The sequence below is a fragment of the Malania oleifera genome, chromosome 7 (genome assembly GCF_029873635.1).
Source record: "Malania oleifera isolate guangnan ecotype guangnan chromosome 7, ASM2987363v1, whole genome shotgun sequence".
NCBI classification, from domain to species: Eukaryota; Viridiplantae; Streptophyta; class Magnoliopsida; order Santalales; family Ximeniaceae; genus Malania; species Malania oleifera.
The window spans coordinates 57560940-57586375 of NC_080423.1; the positions used below are offsets into that span (position 1 = coordinate 57560940).

At 38.6% G+C, this 25436-nt stretch overlaps 1 protein-coding gene across 1 annotated transcript; it reads left to right on the forward strand.

Moving 5' to 3' along the window:
- Positions 1–2283: 2283 nt before the first annotated feature.
- On the forward strand, positions 2284–8189 carry LOC131160848 (polygalacturonase QRT3-like; the record flags this gene model as incomplete). Its single annotated transcript, XM_058116728.1, has 3 exons — positions 2284–2319; positions 4777–5001; positions 7080–8189. Coding segments are annotated over 3 exons (1371 nt in total), but the record flags the coding sequence as incomplete, so codon positions are not given.
- Positions 8190–25436: the final 17247 nt, after the last annotated feature.

The window sequence follows — 25436 nt, forward strand, 5'->3', positions numbered from 1 at the left end:
AACTATCCGTTTAGATAATGCAAGTGAATTTTCTTCAAAAGCATTTTATGACTATTGCATGTTAATAGGAATAATTGTTGAACATTCTATTGCACATGTTCATACACGAAATGGTTTAGCATAATCCTTCATTAAGCGTTTATAATTTATTGCTAGACCTATGCTTATGTGATCAAAGCTTCCTGTATGTACTTGGGGTCATGCTATAGTGCATGTTGCATCTTTGGTTAGAATTAGATCAACTACATATCACAAATTTTTACCTTCATAGCTTGTGTTTAGCCACCAACCTAATATATCTCATCTTAAAATTTTTGGTTGCGCAGTATATGTTCCTATTGCACCTGCGCAACAAAGTAAGATGGGACCACAACGTCGACTTGGTTTTTATGTTGGTTTTGATTCTCCTTCTATCTTTAAATATCTTGAATCACTAACATGTGATCTTGTTAGAGTAAGATTTCTAGATTGTCAATTTGATGAATCAGTTTTTCCGTCATTAGGAGAAGGAAAAGGTAAACGATTGAAAACACAAGAAATTTGTTGGAACACACCAACTTTGTCTAATCTTGATACACGCACAAATCAATGTGAACTTGAAGTTCAAAGAATAATTCATTTGTAGAATGCTGCAAATCAATTGCCAGATGTTTTTACAGACACCAAAAGGGTCACTTAATCACATGTTCTAGCCACAAATATTCCTGCTAAATTGATTGTTCTTGAAGAACACCCAATGAGAATAGCATCTAATGAATCTAAGATGCACCAAAAGCGTAGTAGACCAATTGGTGCAAATGATACTGTTCCTCAAAATAAAAAGGAAAGGAATAGAAGTAACACTCTAAAAGAGGTCATTAACACTCAAGAAGATGTTAAAAGAAATATAGATCAACAATCCCATATTTCCACAAAAGCAACACCAGAAGTGTTTTCGGTATCGGAAAATTATGAGATCTCATTGAAATTTGGAAATATGCAGACAAGAAATGATGTTGTTGTTGACAATGTGTTTGCATATGCACTTGCTTCAGAAATTATTAATGATAATGAGCCTGATCCTCAAACTATTGAAGAATGTCGATATCGAAATGATTGGCCCAAATGGAAAGAAACAATATAGGCTGAGCTAGACTCATTAGCCAAACGTAAGGTATTTGGACCAATAGTCCAAACACCTAAGAATGTCAAACATGTTGGGTATAAATGGGTTTTTGTACGTAAAAGAAATGAAATGAATGAAATTGTGAGATACAACTTGTAGCATAAGGTTTCTCACAAAGGCCTGGTAAAGATTATAATGAGACCTATTCCCCTATTATGGATGCAGTTACTTTTAGATTTATGATTAGTTTAACGACTTCTGAAGGACTTGACATTCGCCTCATGGATGTAGTGACAACTTACTTGTATGACTTATTGGATAATGACATATATATGAAAATCCCTGAAGGATTTAAAATGCCTGAAGTATATAATCTAAAACAATGACAAATGTATTTTATTAAATTAGAAAGATCCTTGTATGGATTGAAGCAATCCGGACGAATGTGGTACAATCGTCTAAGTGAATATTTGTTGAAAATTGGATATGAAAATAATCTTATATGTTATTGTGTTTTTATCAAGAAGATAAATTTTGGATTTTTCTATAGTCGCAGTTTATATTGATGACATAAACATAGTTGGAACTCTAGAAGAGATCTCAATGACGGCTAACTATTTAATGAAAGAATTTGAAATGAAGGATCTTGGGAAGACAAAATTTTTTCTTAGTTTCAAGTTGAACATTTAACAAGTGGAATTCTTATTCATTAATCATCTTATGTAGAAAAAAATCTTGAAACAATTTTATATGGATAAATCTTATCCATTAAGCACCGCAATGGTTGTTCATTCACTTGATTTGAAAAAGGATCCTTTTCATCATTGAGAAGATGATGAAGAAATCCTTGGTCCAGAAGTGCCCTATCTAATTAGTGCAATAGCTCACTCTTGTATCTTGCAAATTGCACTAAACCAGATATAACTTTTGCGGTAAATTTGCTGGCAAGGTTTAGTTCTACACCAACTCAGAGACATTGGAATGGAGTAAGACATGTTCTTCGTTATCTTCACAGCACATCCGATATAGGTTTCTTTACCCAAAGGGAGTAAAGTCTGTGTTGAAAGGATATGCTGATGCTGGATAACTTTCCGATCCTTATAAAGCTCGATCGCAAATAGGTTATATCTTTATATGTGGTGATATTGCTATCTCATGGCGATCTGTAAAGCAAATGATCTGCTACCCCTTCAAACCATTCAAAAATTTTGGTAGTTCACGAAACAAGTCGTGAATGTATATGATTAAAAACTATAATCCAATACATTAAAGGGACAAGTGGATTATCATTGGAGAATGACAAGCCAACAATATTGTACAAGGACAATGCAGCATGTATTGCACAAATCAAAGGTGGGTACATAAAAGGGTATAGAACTAAACATATTTCACCAAAGTTCTTTTACACTCATGAACTTCTAAAGAAAGGAGATGTTGACATTTGCAAAATTCGTTCAAGTAATAGCTCGACAGATTTATTCACAAAAGCATTGCCAACTTCAATTTTCAAAAAGCATGTACATAACATTAGAATGCGACAACATAAAGACATTTCTTAATTAATTGTATTTTTTAGGGGAAGTGTGAATATTGTACTCTTTTTCCTTCGTTAAGGTTTTGTCCCAGAGAGTTTTCCTAAGCGAAGGTTTTAACGAGTTATATTCGTAGTGTATAGTCATCCAATGGGAAGTGTTGTAAAACGTGTATATTATACATGTGGATGACTATCTTGAAAATAGGTTATAACTTTTGGTATGCCCACATAATGGTTCATTATGGAATTGACATTTGGGATGCCAATATATTTTTTGTCTATATAAGGACATGTTTTACCAGCAAAATTGATATATAAAGATAATTAGCAACATCTAGTTCTTGAAGAACTAGACGGCTGAATTTCTATAGCTCCAAATTTCTTTACTTTAGTCTTTTTTATATTTCTCTCTTTATTTATTTACAACACCAACTAATTCAAAAAAAATCAACATTAAAACCATTCAGACGAGGGGACTTACATATCCTCAACAAAGCATTCTTTATTTCAGAATTACTAATTTTATTGCTCAAAGTAAACTTTTTTTCATCTCACATGAAAAGTTTAACAACTTCTTCAAGAACTTAGGATTACAAAGGGACTTCAATATCTCTTTTCCACAATAAATTCTCAAAATAATCTAAAATAAGATTTGGAATTTCATCATGAGAGCTAATTATATCTCCATTTTCAATCTTCAATATTCTCATTCTATATTCTTTTATGACTCACCATCATTGAGAGGAAATCTTAATTGTAATCCAAAGTTTCAACCAATTTTCTTTTGATTTTTGCTGCAACAGATGCTCTTAAAGGCTAAGAACTTGTAAGTATTTACTTAGTTTAAGACTAACCTCATTAAAATTCCCATTATTATCATAGAACTTTAAGGAAGCTTGTACAATTTCCTAGTTAGCCTATTGAATTCTTCCACTCATATTAGCAAAATTTCTTAAGAGACTTCAAATTGTTTTTTTTTTGACAATTTCAACTTCTTATATAACACAAAACATAGGTGTACCCATTAATAATAACACAAGTTCTTCATTTCGAAGAGTTAGTGTCGTTTGCTCTGCTCCACACAAATAAAAAACAATCAATAAGAAATAACTTGGCGGCACACAAATCTCCCCCTTTTTTTTTTTTTTTTCACAATGATTCAGAATTTCAACTTGGGCAAGCCCTTCAGACCCACGTAGGCGGCACGAAACCAATGGATGAAAACATTACCAACCACCCATTGATACATCCCTAATAGTTATACTAGGTAAAACACAAATGCAGAATCAAATCTTAGATCTTGGGTCATCAATATAAGAGTAAAACTTAATTAATAAAAAAAAAAAGAAAACTTGGTTAATGTAGAAAATTTGATTTGTACCAATAATGGTTGAGTATATCAAAACAAAAAAACATGGATCTTTATAATTATAGTCAAATAAAAAACAATAACTAACTATATTACTTATACACACCTTCATTTTTAAAAAAATATTTACGTCCCTTTTAGAACTGCCTAGAGTGCTATTTTGCCTTTTGCTCATGAGCCCCCAGTCTTGTATAATGTTAGGTCGCACCGTCTGAAATATAGAAGCCAAAAGACATTCCACTTTCCCCTGTGAATCCAAAAACAATAATTAAAGGAATTAACAATCAAAAAGAAATCAAAGTTGGCATTTATTAATTTTATCCTCGAAGTTAGAGGGTATGCCATGGGACTGCCCATCACTATATATACACACAATGCCCATCTCACTTCCCAACCACAAAGAGAACCAGAAAGCATTTTTACCTTTTCTTCTTTCTAATAATATTATTATTCTTATCCTCAGCAGTCAGCAATGGAGACTTCGTCACTTTATTACTTCGTCCTTGCATTGGCATTGCTCTGGGCGGAGCCCGCAACCTGTTCCTCCCTCCGCCACCAGAAGTTCGCAGAATTCATGAGAAAGCTGGAAGAGAAAACCGTCATCGCCGCTGCTGCCGCCTCCCCCTCTGTCACGAGGCGGGTCACAAGGCCTATGCTGGCGGCTTCAAACACCACGGTACGGTTGTTTATTTATAATAGTTTTCTTTTTTAATTTGATTTTTGTTGTTAATTGAATTGAATACTGATTAATATGCATGCATGCAGAAGAGTAGGGTATTCTACCCGATATTGTATGGAGCGGATCCGACGGGGGTGCAAGATAGCAGCGACGCCATACTGAATTGTGTGAACGGCGCAGTAAAGGAAGCCCAAACAGGGGCGCAGTTGATGCCAGGAGTGAATGATTTTGGTGGTGCGATCATTGATTTCCAAGGTGGCAACTTTAAGCTCAGCAAACCTATTAGAATTCCTTCTGGAGTAGGCAATCTTGTGGTTAGCCTCTCTCTCTCTCTCCCTCTCTCTCTCTCAAGAATGAAAGTAAAAGAAAAATACTTCAAATTTTTTTTTCTATTTTATTCGAATATAGTGAAAAATTAAAATTAGTGAAATGTAATTTTGTTTTAATGTTTTGATAATCAATTGAACAAATACAAATGAATATTCTTTCTATTTTATTTTTCTTACCAGATTCAAAAGGAACATTTGAAGTCCAAATAGTCATATTTAGTTGGAGTCAATAAATTACCTTTTGAAGTAACAGTAACTCTTTCAAATTAAAAAACAAAAACAAGAACAAAAGTAAAGAAACAAGACGACCTAAAAGATCCATGTTTTGACTTTTAAGTTTTTATTTTTTCTTTTGCCAATTGGAGGCCTCGGTCGTTTGAGTTTACAAAATATAGTCATCCTTTTCATGTCATTTTCAACCTTGCTTTGTTATTTGAATATGAAATATGTTTGCACAACCAAAATTTTAGACCAAACTTAATTATTTAAATGTCCCTTAAAGATTTTTTCTTTTTCACTTTTAAGATATTATATTTAAGTGTTACTTAATTTCTTAAATATGTTTTTATAATGAATCTTTATCTCGTGAAGCATGCAAAAACCAAATTAATTTCTACATCCATGATACCTTGTTAATCGAATTTGAGTTGAGTTTATTCAATGATAAGTAAACTTATATATGCTATAGTATAATAAAAAATTTACTCTTATTTTAATATTTTTAGTATTTTAAAATGCTATATACAACATTGTCTTTTGAAGCACGTATTCAAATATTGCAATATCTTTTTTATATTGTATTTCAAAAAAATTAAATTTATTGTATTAGTCGAGGAAAATATATTATTATTTAACTCAAAATTAACCTAACAAATAAGTAAGAGAGCAACTTCAATTTAACAGTCAAATATGGTCCTTTGCAACATTATGTGAGCACAAAAAGCAAATTGTCAAACTTAATAATATTATCACATTGCATTATTCGGTTGCATGCATATATGCGTGTATGCAAGTGGAAATCTATTAACACCCATAAATGGACTTTGGGTTTGATACATCACATTATTTTTACCCGCCCTCTACAAGGCTAGCTGCTACGTTTTGCCCCATGATGCAACTATGCACCATAGCATAAATTATATAAATTATATATACAACGCCGATGATGATATCTTGCTTATGAACATCATTCAACCCATTCGTGTCCCTACTTTTAACATATTTTTTTTTATTTTTCCCTTAATAGTGGCTCGCTCGCTTTGTACTTTCCAACTTGTGTATCATATTAATTATTTTACTTTTCTAGTACTCTAAAGTGCTATTAATTAATTGTTATAAGAACCATCTTTGAGTAGCATGACCTTTTCCATAATAAAAAATTAAAAAAAAAAAACAACACTTGGATGAATTGATTGCATTAATTAAAATCGCTTTTCATGATGAATTTTATTATTTTACTTCATTTTTTTAAAAAATGAGACTACTCAAACTCTTTGAGCATGAATATTGATTGCACGTCATCACCTACCTAATGAAGTGTCTAAACAACTAAATGATAGTGCTTTAATAACAATAAACTATTCTCTTTGTATATAAATTAATGTAGCATACAAATTGCAGTTCACTAACACAGAAAATAAAATAATTATACTTTTTCATGAAAAATATTTTAACCAAATCACTTAAAGTGCACTTTTACACAATTACACTTTATATAAGTACTAATTCAAATCTGTTAAAATTTAAAATTATATGAGAATTCAAGTTGGAGTACTCTTCTAACAAACACAAAAACTTGTAGTATTTAAGCAACAAGGAGAAAAAATTAAAACTTTTTTATTATTTATGACCAGTCATAAACAAAATTAATTGCATATGAAAGAGGTGAGAATTAAAATAGTGCTCGGAAATATAAATTTCTGGTATTATATTTATAGTTGTATAAACATAGATGAGACTCAATATAAACTTTTATTTTATATTATGAAAATTTACACTAATTTAAATTCAAATTTCAAAATTTATAGTTAGGATCAATAATATATGACAATAATGTATGACAGCTACAGTCGGGTTCATTCCGAGCATCGTCCACATTTCCCGGCGACAGATATCTCCTAGAACTATGGTCTCCCAACTCTCGCAAACTCGACATCCCTCGACAACAACCCCTTAAATTCTATCCCGCCGCCAACAAAGGCCCCGCCGCAGCCGTCGCCGCCTCCGCCCCAAACATCTATTACGAAGACATCACCGTCCGCGACTTCCTCTTCGACTCCTCCTTCCGCGGCGGAGGCATCCTCGTCGTCGACTCCGTCCGAACCCGCATAACCACCTGCTTCTTCATCCACTTCACCCTCCAAGCCATTCTCGTCGTCAGAGGTCACGAGACCTTCGTCTCCAACACCTTCATCGGCCAGCGCCTCACCGTCGGCGGCGACCCCCACGAGCGCGACTTCTCTGGAACCGGCATCGACCTCGCCAGCAACGACAACGCCGTGACGGACGTGGTTATCTTCTCCGCCGCCATCGGCATCCTCCTCCGCGGCGGAGCCAACATGATCACGGGCGTGCACTGCTACAACAAGGCCACCGCGTTCGGCGGCGTGGGCATTTTGATCAAATTAGGCGGTCTCACGCAGACCAGGATAGACAACTGCTACTTGGATTACACGGGGATAGTGACGGAAGACCCAGTGCACCTGCACATCACGAATGGCTTTTTCCTTGGAGATGCCAATGTGGTGATCAAATCCGTGAAGGGTCAAATTTCAGGGTTGATGATCGCGGATAACATATTTAGGGGGAACTGGAATCGGATGATTCCGATTGTGAAACTGGAGGGGAAGTTTACGGACGTCAATCAGGTGGTGATTGATCGAAACGACGTCACGGGGATGGCTTTAAAGTCGACGGTGGGGAGATTGACCGTGGCCGGAAACGGGACTCAGTGGGTGGCGGATTTTTCGCCGGTATTGGTGTTTCCTAACATGATATATCATTTTCAGTACTCGCTGTATGCGCGACAAGGAGTGGCGGGTTTACCGGCGCATGCGGTGACGGAAGTGTGGAATAATAGGGTGATGGTGCAGAGCAACGCGGTGATTGATGCGGTGGTTTCGGTGGCGGTCGATCAGTACAACATGGTAGGGGAAGAATACTTGCTTAATTAAGGGAGGAGAAACATCTCTGGATTTTATCCATTTAATGGTTCAAATGTCTTCTCCTTTTTTTTTTTTTTTTTTACTATCTCCAGTAATTTCTGTATTTGTAATTTGTTATACTTGAATCATAATCCCTGCTCACCTAACTGGTCTAGATATTGGTTGGAACTTGAAACGTTGAATGGTGTGAAATTTTGTATTTACGTGGACATGCAGGGCTATCTTTGCGGAGTAATGGTAGGTTACGTGATGCTTAATGAAGATGATTTTCATTCATCAAATAATTTAGATAAAAATGATAGCTTAATTATATTCTCCATGAAAAATTGTACTACAAACATATAAAGTAGAATGACTGGTGCATTCATTTTCTACCTACCAATCATTACATGCTTGTTACAAGAATGGAAAACTCCAGCCCTAAAATTGTGTACTCAAATTTGACATCAAACAAGAATTCTACTATTTTAATTTGGTTGACCTACGCCTCAATCTTCTCTTTACACATATTCGAGGAATATAAGATTATGTCTCTCTTGAAGTGATGTCATCTCTCTCTAATTATTTGTTTCTTGCTTCATTTGTCTTCTTTATATTTATGAATCTTTCAAATTTTTATAACTAATTTGTCTTCTTTCATATCACCGATATTGCATAATTACCCATGAAAAAAAGTTGTGCCTTTTACCCAAAGCTAAGGCATGTAGTCTTGTGACTGGAGAGCTTTTAGCTAAGAAAGAGAATTCTCAGTTTTTTTCATCCTCTACATAAAACTATAGTCGTTAGATCCTACAGATAATTGTTTTTCAGAACTACATAAAGCTTTTCGTTGTAATAATGGGAATCCACATTTATATCTTGCCATCCTTGAACTAGTATTCTTAGACGTTAATGAAACAATTAATGTCTAGTACAAATAGGATCCTAATATCAATGGATGTCCCTATTGGGCATATAGTTCTAAACATCTATCTAACCAAAGATTATAATTTTTTTTTTTTGTTGGTATTTGTTAAGTTATGTAGGTGAGCAAATGAGAAAATAACATAAAAAGCATGATGTAAGATGGGTGAATAGAAAAGTAAAAATTACTAATCATATTTAAAAGAAATAAAAAGAAAATGAAAGTCAAGGTGTAATCCAAAGAAGGGGGTGAATTGGGTTATTAAAATTTTCTTTTAATTTTTTTTAAGAATTCTCAACCTCTTGTTAATTTAGCAAATACACAGCAAAAGCTTAGTTGTTTAATCAATCCACAAACCAACACTTAATCTCAACACAATACACAAATAATCCACTCAAACACAATATACTCAATCAAGATTGAAAAGTAGCACTTTTCAGCTTTAGCAAGAACTCAATGTAGAATTTGTAGCCCTGTGTATATGAATGCAATTTGCTTGCTCTCTCTCAACTAAGATTTCCGTAAATGATTAAACAACGTACTCCCTTTTAGATTTTTGTAAAAGTTTAATCAAACGTACGTTCTTAAGTTAAGAGTCTTTTTAATCTCGGTTTTTTATTTTCAGCAACCTGTACTTTGCATACATACCACACAATATATATATGCTGAAACTAAAGAGAAAAGTATGAGTGAGACTGAGATTTTTACGAGGTTCGACTTATCCCTAACCTACGTCATCGTCTTAGGCCAATACCAACCAAGGTTTCCACTATAACACTCATTTATGGGTGGAGCAAATAACTCCTTTAGGGTGGAGCCCCCTCTCCAAGCGATACCCCACACTTGATCCAAAGATCCAAACAATCCTTGAATCGTCAACAACTATAAGAAAGATAATAGACAATCTGGTGTACAATGACACTCTCAAAAGAGTAGATTAGTACAACTGAAATCTATATACTTCAATATCAAATATCAAAATAAATAAAATTGAAGGTCAAAAGTAATTTCACCAAATTTCTTCTCTAGATGAGGATCAGCGATTCAAAATTTTAGTACTCAAAGAAGGACGATTCAATACTTCAGAATTTCTCAGCAATTCAGTTTTACAAGAGTAAGCAAGAGAGATCTTTGGGAGAGCAAGAGAGCTTTCAGCTTTAGAGCAGATTTTCAATTACTTTGCATTTCTTGATTAGATAAAAACATGTATTTATAGGCTCATTAAGTTATTTTGGTGTTACCCAAGATTATTTGGAGTATTTCCCAAGTTTTTATGAAATTTGGGGCACAAGAAACTTAAGTTTGAATTTTAAAACATTTAAAAATTATAACCATTAACAGTGTTCAGTTGACCGAGGCGTCGGGTTCAGTCTTTTGAAATTCTTTAAAACACTGAAAATATAACTGAAAATAGGATTAGTTGACTGAGGTGACACAGTTCAATCTTCTGAGTGATAGAATTGGTGTATTCCCAAGAGGTGGGGGGGGGTGAATTGGAATTTTAAACTTTTCTCCTAGGTTGAACTAGATGTTGGCAAGAGTATAACAACCTAGGGTTTTTCTGTTCAATTTGAAGTACGCTGATAAATGTAATATGCGGAAATTTAAATCAAGCGCATCATTCTCATAAAAACATACAAGTGCGGTAAATATAAAGTGCGACAATATACACAAACGCACGATATGTTATCGGGGTTCGGCCAACTGTGCCTACATCCCCGCCTCTAGCTCACAAGTCAGAAGATTCTACTAAAGGCTCACTTAAGGGTGGAGCGACACCGTTTACAACCAGATCAAATTAACACAAGGCTGACCTCAACCTTAATCAGGTCAATTAGCGGGGCTGACCTCAACCTACACCCCTTAACAGGACGACGCACCTAACTTTCCTAACCGGGTCTAAGCCAATCCGGGACTATTCCAGGGCTAGTCTCCCTCTTCAGGCCTGTGCCTGAAAATATAATAATATTTATAAATACAACCAAATGGTACAATGAATATGCTTTCAAGTAAAGCAAATGTGTACCTAGATACGCGCAATCACATACACCACAAATAATATAATATGTAAGCTCATTGTGGTCTAAATATTTTAGCTCTCAAATATGTTTTCTATCAGTGTAATGCGTACATGAGAGTGTCAAACAAGCAATCTTTGTATCACAAGATATGTTCAATATAATAGTTCACACAAAGATACTAGCCAAACAATATATATATATATATATATATATATATTTCAATGAGGGGGTTTTCTCAATCATATGATGCTCCAGTAATATATATATGTTCATTTTTGCAAAAGAAATTCAATCTTTGTATTCAGTAAAGGATATGTGAGTTGATGAATATTGCAACAAAAATTTTATCACACAAACAAATATCTCTTCAAATTTTTTTTAAGATAAAGGCACAATAGATATTTGAAAATCTTTGAGAAGTTTTTGCAATCCAAAACAAATACAAACTTCTTGAGATATTGCAATGAGTGTGCAATACTCAGAAGTTTTATAAAAGTCTTCTTAGGAGAGACTTATTAACAAAGTCCCCTAAGAATACATAGGTTTAGATCAATTATATCGAACAACAAGAGCAAGGAGAGCAAACCTTTCTAATCAAGCACTCAATCGACTTACAGAGGGTTTAGACAATAGTAGTAGGTAAGTATGAGTGAATGGGGCTTAGATCTGAGTATTATGGATATTTGAACTTGAGAGAGAATTTTTAATCAAGTAGGCTAATCAAGTTTTTTTAATCTTCCCAAATGAAGGGTATAAATAAAAGACCCCTAAAATATGACCGTTAGGGATATAGTTGGGAATATTAGAAAATATTAATGATGTTTTAAATATTTTAACCCTGATAAAAATAAGTTAACTACGATAAAAATGCAGGGCAACCCAAGAGGTCCGGTCAACCAGAAAGGTTTCGATCGACCAGGACACATATGGTTCGGTCGACTAGGACATATATGGTTCGATCGACCAAGAGGTTTTAGAACTAAATGGTCGGTTGACCGAAAGTCCCTTTCCAAAGGTGATTTTCCTATTTTACCAAGGTTCGGTCGACCGGGCCAATTTGAACTAGCTGGTTCGGTTGACCAAACCGCTGAGATTTTTCCCGAGGACCCTTGGTTGACTAGGTAGTTGGAGTACAAAATAGGCTCAGTCGAGCCAGATGGTCAAAATGTTGACCTAGGGAGGTTTCGATCAACCGGAGCTTTTTTAACTACCTAGTTTAGTTGACCAGGACCTTGGTCAACTGTTGACCCAGGTCCAATTCGGTCGACTAAGGCAGAATGAACTACCTGGTTCGGTCGATCGAAAGTGCACCAAGTGTGCATCTTGGTCCCGTTTCGAAACATACAAACCCTATTCAAGTGCCTAATACATGCAAGTGTAAAGGTGAGTGTCCTAAGGTCACTTGGGTCCCAAATAGAGACACCGAAAAAGACCGGTGTCGGTTGACCGAAGGAAAAACCCTAAGATCTTTCTATGATCATTTTTCACTTATGGTTTGTTTGAGTTACGTATTATTATACATGTGATGTGTGTGAGCTTATTACAAACTAGAGCCCTAGTTGCTATTACAGACCAATTAAATGAAATATATTACAACACTGAATAGAAATTGGTCTTTAAGTTCTACTCGCTTTGTGCACATCTTGATCTTAACAATCTTGGTTCCTGCACAAAAACTTCAAACACCCATTAGACACAATGAGTATTTCATAATCAAAATCGGGCGTGACCAATAAGGTCAACACTGAGGCTATACTGCCTCTTTAGGAATTCAATAGGAAATTCTTCAGTAGACTGAACTTAATCTTCAGTCGTCTAAGGAAACTCTTCAGTCTTCTAAGATTAAACTTTAGTTGTCTAAGCATTTAAAAATCTGGTTTTTTAGTTTAGTTTTCAAAAACTCTTTGCTTTCTTGCTTTGATTACTCATAAAACCTTTTACGGGGTTTGTTAAATAAATTCTCTAAGTCCATAATAACCCCTAAAAAACTTCAAAATATTTCCATGTGATATTTCAATATGAAGTACTTACATCATTTGTCTTAAAGCCTTAAAACACTCTAAGCTTGAAGTCTTCCATGGTATTTTTGCTTTGATTCCCCTTTGACTTGAGCTTGAGTCAGCTTTAGATTTCCACATACTTTAATCATTTTGGTGTTGCTTGAGCTACCTTTGAATCACTTTAAATGTGGTATTTAGTCCTTAGTGATCTTGATCTTTCATTTGCCATTCTTTCTTTTGAACTTTGTCTTTGTTAACCCTATTGGTCATATCTCGTTTTGATCATGATAAATACCTTGGTATTTAACATTTTCCAAGTTTGTGTACAGAACCATATTAGTAAGATCATATTGATGGCATACAGTAACTTGAAGAAAAAGAAGACCCCGACATATTTATTTTTTGTAATTTCTATTTGGGTCTATAATTTTTAATTAAGAAAATGTCTGTAATATTGCACATCCTGGATATAAGATTATAAGCTCAAGACCTTACAAAGACGTTAGCGATCACCCTTCGGTCGACCAACGCCGAATTTTTTTCGGCAAGCAAAACGACCTTAGAATGACCCTAGGTCCCAGCACTTACATGTTAAATAGTCCCCAAGATCACATATAATATCAGGGGAATAAATTGAAAAAAATCAAGACTTAAAGGTAAAAATCAGAAAGGATTCAGGTGACCGAACTTGGCAGTACATTTAGCCTTAGCCGACCGAATAGTTGGAAAGTCAAAATGTTGACTTGGTTCCGGGCGACTGAACCAAAAATGACTGTAGTGTCCTCGGGCGACCAAACGTCAACTCTGACTTTTCCCAACAACTCACCAGCCCAAACTTCACGTTCAAATATGCCTTGGGCTACCGAACATTCAAGTTTGGCAAACCGAACTTGACACTAGACGACCGAATCGCGAACCTTTGGAAATCGTCTCGGTTCAGCAAATTGAACCTTGATTCGGGCACCCAAACTTTAAAATAAATTTTTTTCATTGTGTCTGTTCGAGCGACCGAACCATGGATTAGGCGACTGAAACTCTTGGGTTGTTTTATTTTTCACCGCGGTTAAGAGGGGTTAAATAGGGTTTCTAAACATTTTAAAACAAATTTAAGAATACCCTATGTGTCCCCTAATGGTCATAATTTAGCCCTTGTCTATATATAGGGGCTCATTGGCTTGGATTAGGGGTGATTAGCAAATAGGATTAACTAAAAATCCTCTCAAATTTCCTAAGTCCTATTTGTTCATTCAATTCCTATACACTCTTATATTTATCATTCTCTTGCTAAACCAAACATTGTGAGTGTTTATATATCGTTCTACCACTACAAAAAAACTGGTTTTTAGTGACGAACATATTAGTGATGAATTCAATTTCATTACTAATATGTTTATCACTAAAAATCGGAAAATATCGCGCGAAAATATTTGTTGTGCATAAATTAACCCGAGAAAATATTAGTGACGATTTTTGAGGTAATAGTGACGAATTAAATCTTTGACTAAAAGATAAACATTAGCGACAATTAAATAACCGTCAATACTATTTTTTTAAGAAAATAAAAAATTTTAAGTTCAGAGTATTAGTGACGAATTTATAGGTTCATCACTATTGGTCCATTATTAATGATGGATTTGACAACCGTTAGTAATACTTCCTTTTAAAACGAAATAAAAAAAATTTTAAATTCAGATAATTAGCAAAAAATTTGTAAATTTGTCACTATTGACCCCTTATTAGTGACGGATTTGAGAACCATCACTAATACTTCATGTTTTAAAAAAATAAAAAAGTTTAAGTTCAGAGTATTAGTGGCGAATTTATAAATTCGTCACTATTGGTCCCTTATTAGTGACGAATTTGAGAACCGTCACTAATACTTCCTTTTTAAAAAACAAATAAAAAAAATTAATTTCAGAGTATTAGTGACGATGTTGTAAATTCATCACTAATAAGGGACCAATAGTGACGAATTTTTAGATTCGTCACTAATACTTCCATTTTAAAAAAAATAAAAAATTTTATGTTTAGAATATTAGTGACGAATTTATAAATTTGTCACCACTAGTCCCTTATTAGTGATGAATTTCTAAATTCGTCACTGCTAGGCCATTATTAGTGATGAATTGTGGACCATCACTAATGCTATGTTATTTAAAAAAAAAAAATTAGATGGAGAGTAGTAGTGACAATTTTGAAACCGTCACTAATGCCTAAAAACTCTTATCCCTTTCTGCGGGATATTTTCCCTCACTTTCCCCTGCTCGTTCTTGCTTTTCCCTCTTGCTCCAGATGGCTTCTCCTCTTCCCCTCCTGCTCTTCCGAACCTCTCTCCTAGTCTCCCGCTGCTCTCGGCCTGGTACGCCCTGTTCGCTGAACATCGCAGGCTTCGTCGGAGCCCTAGCAAACTGATGGCCTAGTACGCCCTCTCCCAGTCTCTCGCTGCGACCCTTGTCGAACCCCTTTCCCAGTCTCCCGCTGTTCCTAGTTGACTGACGGCCTTCTCGTCGGACATCTTAGGTTTGGTCAAAGCCCTAGCCAACTCGCGAAAACATATATCTATTTTATTAATTTCATCTCTGATTTGAAAGCCCCTTTATTTCATTTTCTGCAGGCCAGATATTGTTCATCTTTCAGGATTCATCCACTGCCTCTTAATTGGGTAAGACTCCTTCTTCTTTCCTAGTGAATGATTATGTATACATGTATAGAACTTTGATCCCTTGTCTTTCTTCTTTCATTTTGAATATATTGAATGCCATATAAATTTATTGATAGATATATCTTCTGCCTGGTGAGTACTTAATGGATTTATTTTATTTTGTTACCTTGATTTCTTTCCATATAATGAATTAAAATATGTGATTTTCCCCAAAAAAAAAAAAATATCTTTCCAAACAAACAACTCACCCCTCCTAACTTGTGACTATTTGCTATGGGATTGTGTTTGAAAATTCGGATTTAGGTCTTGGATTTGAACGTAACACAGTTTATTCTTCCTCTTAATTTGTGATAATTAACTTTCACATATTATTTTTATGAAAATCATAAATAGAGAAACAATATTATGCGAGGGTAGAGGCACTATTAGCTCTACCTAAGTCTCTATGTTCCTTTCTATTTTTTTTGGAATTTTGGGTTCTACTCTATCTCTCATTACATTTGATTGATATTTAATTTTCATATTGAGAGTTAAGCAAGGATTTTTCCACTGATTTGAATTTGATAAATCTTGTGTGGGAAAAACCCTATAGTTAAGTGGGTATTTGCATTATTATTGCAAGACTCAATTTGGGCTTGTATTTTTCTGTGTACAAAAATCTTTTTACTAGTTTATTTTTAAATATCTCCCTATGCTTGAATATTGAGAAAATATTGTTCAGAGATATTTAGAATACTCTTGGTAGAAATCTTTGAAACCCTAAGCTTGTGATTGAGATATATTGATACATAGTTTCAAAGATAGTTCTAGAATACACTCTTTTGCTTGATTAGATAAAGTCATTATTCTGAGTGTTGATTGCACACATAGAGCACTGAGCTTATAGATCCTGATATGCCCAAAATAATCTAGCCAATGAGGGCAGGTCAACGCCTATCTCACACCTTCTCCGGGCCTGACATCCTGACAAGATATCAGCTCCAACCCAATAAAGATAAGGAGAGATCCATGCCAATGGCTTTAATAGCCGAGTAATAGGTGCACGCACTTATGGTTGGAGAGTGATTCACACCCCCGCACAATAAATTCGAGCCAACTTACGGTCAACTTGAGCCCCTATAAGAAGGGATCTAGAGAAAAGGCCAAGGTAAGTCACTGAACACTATTCTACTGTTGCGTTCAGCCTTTCTAAAAGCATTCCTCTTACTTAAGCATTGGAGTGATCCCCCGGAGTACACCCCAGGTCCTCCAAGCCTTTCTTTTCTTCCCATTTCAGGACAACGAAAGTCGAAGGAGCATCCCTACAATTTTTAGCCCGCAACAGTTGGCACCGTCTATGGGAATCTGCTTTTAAAAGGTGATCATATCTTGCTCTCAACTTTTGAAATTCCAGCAATGCCGACCTCACACAGTTCTACCTGCATCCCTGCTGCAAAAGAATCATCCCAGTCCATCCAATCCATGCCCGCAGAGTCATCGGGTGTCAGTAGGGAGGAGTTCCTCGCTTTCCAAAAGGAAATGAAGGATATGCTCAACCAACTCTTACAACAAAAGAGTCAATAAGGGCACGTCCTCCACCAACCGCAAGAGAACCCCAACGCAGACAAGCAAGCTAACAAACTAGTGGAGAATGAGGAGAAAACCTACCCCAACAAGAAGGTAGAAGATGCAAACAGCGTGGACGTCAACTAGCAAAGATCCACGGAGCTCGAAGAAAGAATCAAAAAGATATATCATATAGAGAAGATGATGAAAGAGGGCAGAACCAAACCTTACTACGGGGAAGCATCCCTAAGGTCCTCAGAGCCGCCATTCAATAAAGAAATCATGGAGGCTCCATTGCCAAGCAGATTCAAGATGCCCACCTTCGAAAGGTACGAGGGTTTGTCTGACCCAATTGATCACCTAGATAATTTTAAAATGTTGATGCAGCTCCAAGGGGCTCCAGACGCTATCATATGTCGAGCTTTTGCAACCACCCTTAAGGGTACTGCCAGAGATTGGTATCGAACTTTGTGACTAGGTTCCATTGGTTCCTTCCAAGAGATGGAACAAATGTTCACTGACCACTTCCTTAGTAGCCGAAGAGTTGCTAAAACAACGGGCCATCTCATGAGTATGGCGCAAGGGGAGCAGGAGACTCTAAAGAACGTCATGCATTGATTCAACAAGGTGACCCTAGAAATCTGCAACTTAGGCATGGGGGTGGCTTTGGCAGCCTTGACAACGACTCTCCAACCCAGAAGCTTCTTATACTCCCTAGGGAAAAAATAGCCGGTGGATATGGGGGAGCTGATGGTCCGAGCAGAGAAATACCTCAACCTAGAGGAGATGATGGATACGAGAAGAAGTCGCATAGAGCGTAAGAGGAAAAACAATAGCAGAGAAACAGGAGACTCCTATAGATCCGTAAAAAGGCATGAGACTAGTGCGCTGCACCCGGGCCCAAAGATGAGAGGACAACACAACAAGTTCTCCACCTACACACCCCTGAATGTACCGTGCTCGGAATTACTGATGCTGATCAGAAAGAAGGATTACATCTCGTGGCTTGAACCTATGCGAATGCCTCTACACAAGCGGAACATGTCCAAGTTCTACGCATTCCATAGGGATCATGGCCACGATACAGAAGAATGCATTCAGTTGAAGAAAGAAATCGAATTCCTAATAAGAAGGGGACACCTGTCCAAGTTTATAAAGAAAGAAAATCCACAAAGGGAACCTCTCGAGAAGAGGAGGCCTGGCGCAAAAGAGAATGAAGAGCAGGTCATAGGGGAGATTGCGGTGATCTTCGGAGGATCCGCTAGTGGAGGAGATAGCGGGAGTGCCCACAAAAGATATGCTAAACAGGTGCTATCGATGGAGAAGGGGGAAACCAGTAGCAAACAAAACAGAAAAGATGACATCATAACCTTTGACAGCGGAGACGAAGAAGGGGTGCAGCAGCCACATGACGACGCACTGGTTCTTTCCCTACTTGTGGCCAATTACATGGTCAGACGCATATTGATAGACAATGGGAGCTCGGCTAACATCATGTTTTGGTCAGTCCTGGTTGGAATTAAGATCGGCAAGGAATGACTCAAGCCAATCTCGACCCCCCTAGTAGGATTCGGGGGAGAATTTGTTCACCCCTTGGGTACAATCACGTTACCGGTGACAATAGGGACGACCTTGCAACAGGTTACGATGCTGACAGAGTTCGTGGTGGTCGACCGACCTTTGGTGTACAATGTCATCTTGGGTCACCCTTTCCTTAACGCAGTTTGGGCTGTAACATCAACATACCACCTCAAAATCAAATTCCCTACACCATAAAGGATAGGATTTTCCAAGGGAGATCAGGCTGCTGCTCGGAGCTGCTATGTAATGGCCCTGAAAGGGAAGACAGAGGCTAGAGAAACTCTAACGGTGGAAGATCTAGAAGTAAGGGGAGAGCATCTCTAAATCAGTACAGTAGATGAAGACATCAGACATATACCCCTGAAGGGCCACCAGGAGAGAAGTATACAGATTAGAAGTCACCTGTCGACACCTAGAAAGTGGACCTGAGCAAACTGTTGAATGAATTCACTGATTTATTCGCCTGGTCAGCTGCAGACATGCCCAACATCGACCCTACAGTTATAGAGCATAGGCTGCAGGTCGACCCCAACCACCGACCTGTGAAACAGAAAAAAAAAAAGCTTCACGATGGAGCGAATCAAAATAATCGATGAGGAGGTGACAAAACTGGTGCAAGCAAACTTTATCAGGGAGGTAGACTACCCGGAGTGGCTGAGCAACGTGGTTCTAGTAAGGACGCCGAACAAAAAATGGCGCACTTGCATAGACTTCACCGACCTGAACAAGGCATGCCCAAAGGACAGCTTCCCTCATCCCCGAATCGACCAGCTAGTGGACTCGACCTCGGGGCATGAGCTCCTCCATTTCATGGATGCCTACTTGGGATACAACCAAATCCCTATGAGTCGAGCTAACGAAGAAAAAACTTCTTTCATCACCGAAAGGGGCTTGTACTGTTACCGGGTAATGCCCTTCGGGCTAAAAAAATGCAGGAGCCACATATTAGAGATTGGTGAATAGAATCTTTAAAGATCAGCTCGGAAAAACAATGGAGGCGTACGTGGACGATATGTTGGTAAAAAGCTTGGAAGCAGGGCAACATTGTAAAGACTTGAGGGAAATGTTCGAACTCCTTCGTCGGTACCACATGAAACTGAACCCATTGAAGTGTGTATTCGGTGTTTCAGCAGGAAAGTTCCTAGGCTTTATGGTGACTCATAGAGGTATAGAAGAAAATTCGGATAAAATGTTAGCGCTGCTGGAAATGGAAGCTCCATGGATAAAAAAGGACATCCAAGTTTTGAGAGGGAGGATAGCCTCCCTCAGCAGGTTTGTCTCCTACTTAGGGGATAAAGGCTTACCTTTCTTCAGAGCACTATGGAAGAAGGGAGGATTCGAATGGGGGGAGGAGCAGGCCAAAGCCTTCTAACAACTCAAGCAATACTTCAGATCCCCTCCCCTTTTGATGAAGGCAAAGAATGGGGAAGACCTCTACCTGTATATAACATCCACGGAAAATGCCGTCAGCTCGGTCCAATCCGAGAAGAAGGCAGGAAGCATCAGCCCATATATTACACTAGCAAGGTGCTGAGTGGAGCTGAAAAGAACTATTGCACGGTGAAAAAAGCTGCCTTCTCCATCATTTGTGCAGCACAAAAATTGAGGCCCTACTTTTATGCCCACAAGGTAATTGTGTTAACAAACCTACCAATGAGACAAATTCTACAGCGGCTGGAGAGTTCGGGAAGGATGACGATGTGGTCAATCGAATTAAGTGAGTTCGACATACAATATCAAACAAGGCCCGCTGTCAAGGCCCAGGTGCTCGCTGATTTTACAGCAGAAAGGCTCTCCGAGTCATCCACTAAGTCAGACTTATGGACACTACATGTTGATGGGTCGTCTAACACTGCTGGAGGGGGAGCTGGATTCATCCTTTCAGCCCCGGATGGCAGTGAAACTCTTTTCACACTAAAGCTGGAGTTCACAGCAACCAACAATGATGAGGAGTATAAAGCTTTGTTAGTAGGCCTATGCTTGGAAGAAACATTAGGGGTGGCACAGATCAAGGTATTGAGTGATTCCCAGATGGTGGTAGAGCAGTTGAAAGGAGAATTTGAGGATGGGGATCAAAGAATGAAGAAATATCTCGTTAAAGCCCAAGAATACGTGAAAGCATTCGTTCAGTTCAATATAGAACACATACCAAGGGCAGAGAACAAAAAGGCCGACGCACTCGCGAAATTGGCCTCAGCAACCGATTCGGAATGGAAAGACGCTATTTTTTTAGAGCAGATAAGGAAACCCTCATATGAGGAGGACAGAATTAACTCAGTGGAGTCCAAAATCAGTAAGGATGATTGGAGGGCGTCTTTATTCCTATACCTTCAGGACGGATCCCTACCAGAGGATAACAAGGAAGCTCTGAAAGTGAGAAGGAAAGCAGCAAGATATACGCTGATAGGTCGGGAGCTGTACAGACGATCTCTAACACTGACCTACCTTTGTCTAAACAATGAGGAAGGGAAATACATACTAAGGGAAATAAACGAAGGAGTACGCGGAAACCACCTTGCCAGTAGGGCCCTATCCCACAAGGCCCTGTGGCAGGGATTTTACTAGCCCACAATGAACAAAGACGCGATCGAGCTCGTCAAAAGATGCGACAGGTGTCAAAGATGCATAGCAGTACCACTCGTACCCTCTAATCTACTCTCCCCTCTAACCAGTCCCTGCCCCTTTGCACAATGGGGAATAGACATCCTGAGACCTTTACCGCAGGCGACTCATCAAAGAAAGTTTTTGTTGGTAGAAATAGATTATTTCACTAAGTGGGTAGAGGTTGAACCTCTAGCCACCATAACAGAGCGGAACATTACACGCTTCATGTGGACATTAGTGGTTTACCATTTCGGAATCCCCTGGGTAATAGTTACAGACCATGGGAGGCAGTTCGACAATGAGTGCTTCAAAAAGTTCTGTTCGAACCTATCTATTAAGCTCCTATTCGCGTCAGTGGCGCAACCCCAGAGCAATAGACAGGTAGAGAACATGAACCGGACGATACTGCACGGATTGAAGACGCGACTCGAATCTATGCAAGGTTGATGGGCAGAGGAACTCCCTTCCCTCATATAGGCATACCACACCACCAAAAGAGCGGCAACAGGGGAAACCCCTTTCATGCTTGTCTTTGGAACAGAAGCAGTCATCCCAATTGAGATAAAGCCAGGGACATACAAGTTGGAAGATGTAGGGGGGGAAAGAGATTAAGAACACATGGAACTCGGATATGTTAAAAAAATACTATTCTTAAAAAGTGCTTCTTATAGTGCAGTAATAAAAGTACCAATTACAATAGTTGTACTACGTCAATAAAGTTTGAAAATTTTATATTACAAGTTCAATTCCTACAGACTAGTTGGCTTTACTCCCCTCCCCAGCTTCCTCCTCCTCCCCTTCCTCATCCTCATCCAGATCTTCCAAGGACTCAGGACTCTCATTGCCATAACTGTGTGAGCTCACACCGTCCAGCGGAAGCTCAGGGTGTTTGGTTTTGACTTGATCCCAACACCTCCCGAATCCCACCTGGTAAGCTTTGGAGGTATCAATGATGAACTGGTTGGAGTCCTTGTACTCCTTTACGGTAGGTCGGGAGGTAGTAGCAGCAACGGTAGCTTCTCTAGTAGGTAACTCCTCCCTACGAAGGTGCTCAACCTCAACTTGCAGAGCACACTCATGGACCTCGGCCTCACGCAGTTCGTTCTGAGTAACAACGTACTTCTCCCTGGCATCCAAGGTTTTTCGGTACATATCAGCAACCTTCTCCTCCTAGGCTAAAGCCATCGTCGCCAGCTGAGGAAGAATACGAAATACAGAACATTTAACAAAACTATGTATAAGGGGAGAAGAATAAAGCCAGTTGAAGAATATATACCTGGTATGAGGTGTGTCGGATTTTCGCTGAAAGAGCATCAAGAAGAGTGCACTGGGCCTACACAAAATCTTCAGCGTGTACTGCCCGATGGAGAGCAGTGGCAGAATGAGTCGGCTCATGAAAAATCGCTTCAGTATGAGCTTGGGGGATCGGAGGAGGAACAGCATTGATCTCATCAATAAGGGCACCAGAATCACTTATAGCGGGTGCATCCCTTTAGGAGGATTCCCCCTTGATCTCCCTTCTCTTCTTCCTACTCCTACTCACCCTTTGCTTCTTGGCTTCCCCCATGAGAGATTTATATCTGGTGAAGTCCATATCTACAAGGATAAGGGGAAAATAAGTAAAAATACCAACAATAGAGATAATATCTGAACACATATATATAGAAATCAGAGGCGAGGAAAGACTTAAGGAAACAAGGCTGATCCCCCATTGCATAAGGACACGCTCTTGGAGCAGCTCCTCGTGAGGGATAATACCCTGCTCTCCAAGGGCTCACAGCTCTTTCAGGATGGCCTGCTCTTTGGAGGAAAGTCTTGGAAGAAGGTGGTGCACTCGAACTACAAAGGGAAAGGGTTGAAAGGAAAAAAGGTGAGTTAGTGGATAACCTACTGATAGCCCTACAAAAGAAGGTGGACAAGGGATAGACAGCGTTATCATCAAAAGGAGAAGACCAGACTAAAGAGCCCGTGTAGTTCAACTCCCCCAAGGAAAAGAAGTACTGAGACTTCCAATTATGTATGGAAGAACTACTCAGCGAAAAAAGCTTATAACCTGGTAGAGAGTAAATAATGTAGCTCCTTATCTACAGAATGTGTTCGCATTTGAAAACAACTCCTAAAGAGAGGAACTGTTGGCTGGTGCCCAGGCGGAGCAGAAGGACGACAAAACAAGTGAGCAAGAGATAGGAGTTCGGAACAAGTTGGGAAGGCGCTATCCGGTAAAAACGTAATACATTAGAGACAAAGGGGGGAAAAGGGAGCCTAAGACCAAAATCTAAGTAATCGGTATAGAGGCAGAGCTCCTCGGAGCTTGGGTCAAGGGTTGACTCAGAAATAGAGGATAACCTAACAGTAATACTCTGTAATATAACAAAAAAATAATGAACGTTCTGCAAGTCGGAGAGGGTGAGGTCACAACGAGCATTCCTCACTGTAGTAGGAACCCTCTAAGGCTATGAAGAAGACTCCATTAGGGAAAACAAAGCGTGAACGAAACAATACCTTTACCAACGGATCAAACGGGAAAGCACCCAAGAAAAACAAAGAGGACAAGATGCCAAAGCAGATCAAAACAGTAAAATTCTGCACGCAAACAGCAAGGCCGTCTTACAAGAAAAGATCAAACACACAAAGCTAACACAAGAACAGTGAAGAATATGAAGAACAACAAAACAAACATGCTGTAGAGAGGAAGAGCGTACCTAATGACAAATGGGGGACCCCATGGACTAAGAAGAGAAGAGAATGAAGGAGTCCACTGGACTGAAGATGAGTACAGAATGAAGGAGTCTCCTGGCCTTTATAAAGAGAGGACGGCATGAATCCTTGAGGCGAGAATCTCAAAATTTCTCGTCTGCCAAAAAGGATTGCGTCTTGAGGGAGAAAAAGGACACAGAGAATCCATGAACCCTCAAAAGATCTCTGACATATGCACAGTCGCGGCTTCCCAAAGACAAACGATGCCTCAGAAAGACCACATCGCCTCGGACACAATGTTAGATGGGTGACCATAAATGAGAACGTTTCATCCAACCCACCACCCAAGGTATGGTGCATTTAAAACCTGCATTATCAATCTTTCGCAGGAAAAGAAGGATGTGACGATGCGTCGGAAAAATTAGTAGATGAAACACCTAATAAAGGAGCACGACTCAATTAGCATGACTCACCAGTGGCAAAAGCCCAAATGACGAGCATGACTCGTAAGGCCAAAAACAGCCCAGCAAGTGAGCACGACTCACTAGGCATAGAGGCCAAACTGACGAGCACGACTCGTAAGGCCAAAAACAGCCCAGCAAGTGAGCACGACTCACCAGGCACAGAGGCCAAACTGACGAGCACAACTCGTAAGGCCAGAACAGCCCAGCAGATGAGCACAGTTTAATAGATAGAAAGGCCCAAATGACGAGCACAACTCGTATGCTCAAAACAGCCCAGCATGGGATAGGTTGGCCAATTTCCTTCCATAAGACAGGTTGGCCAACTTCCCTTCATGGAGCAGATCAGACAGGTCGGCCAAATTCCCTTCATGGAGCAGGTCAAATAGCTCGGCACGAACAGCTCGGACAAAACAGCTTGGCATGAACAGCTCTTCAAAATAGCTCAGACAAAACAGCTCGGCACAAACAGCTCTTCAAAACAGCTCGAAAAAAATAACTCGGCACGAACAGCTCTTCAAAATAGCTCGGCATGAACAACTCTTCAAAACAGCTCGAGAAAAACATCTCGGCACGAGCTGCTCAGTAACTCGTTCGGTAAACCATGCCAAAAAAAGAAAAAGAAAAAAGAGAGAGAGAGGAAGCGGGAGCATTAAGCCTTCTAAGGGGAAAGATGCGGACAAAACAATTATTCAAAATTCTGTCCAGAAATTTGAAACTGAGGGGGGGACAACTCATACGCGCAAAATAATCTAGCCAATGAGGGCGGATCAATGCCTAT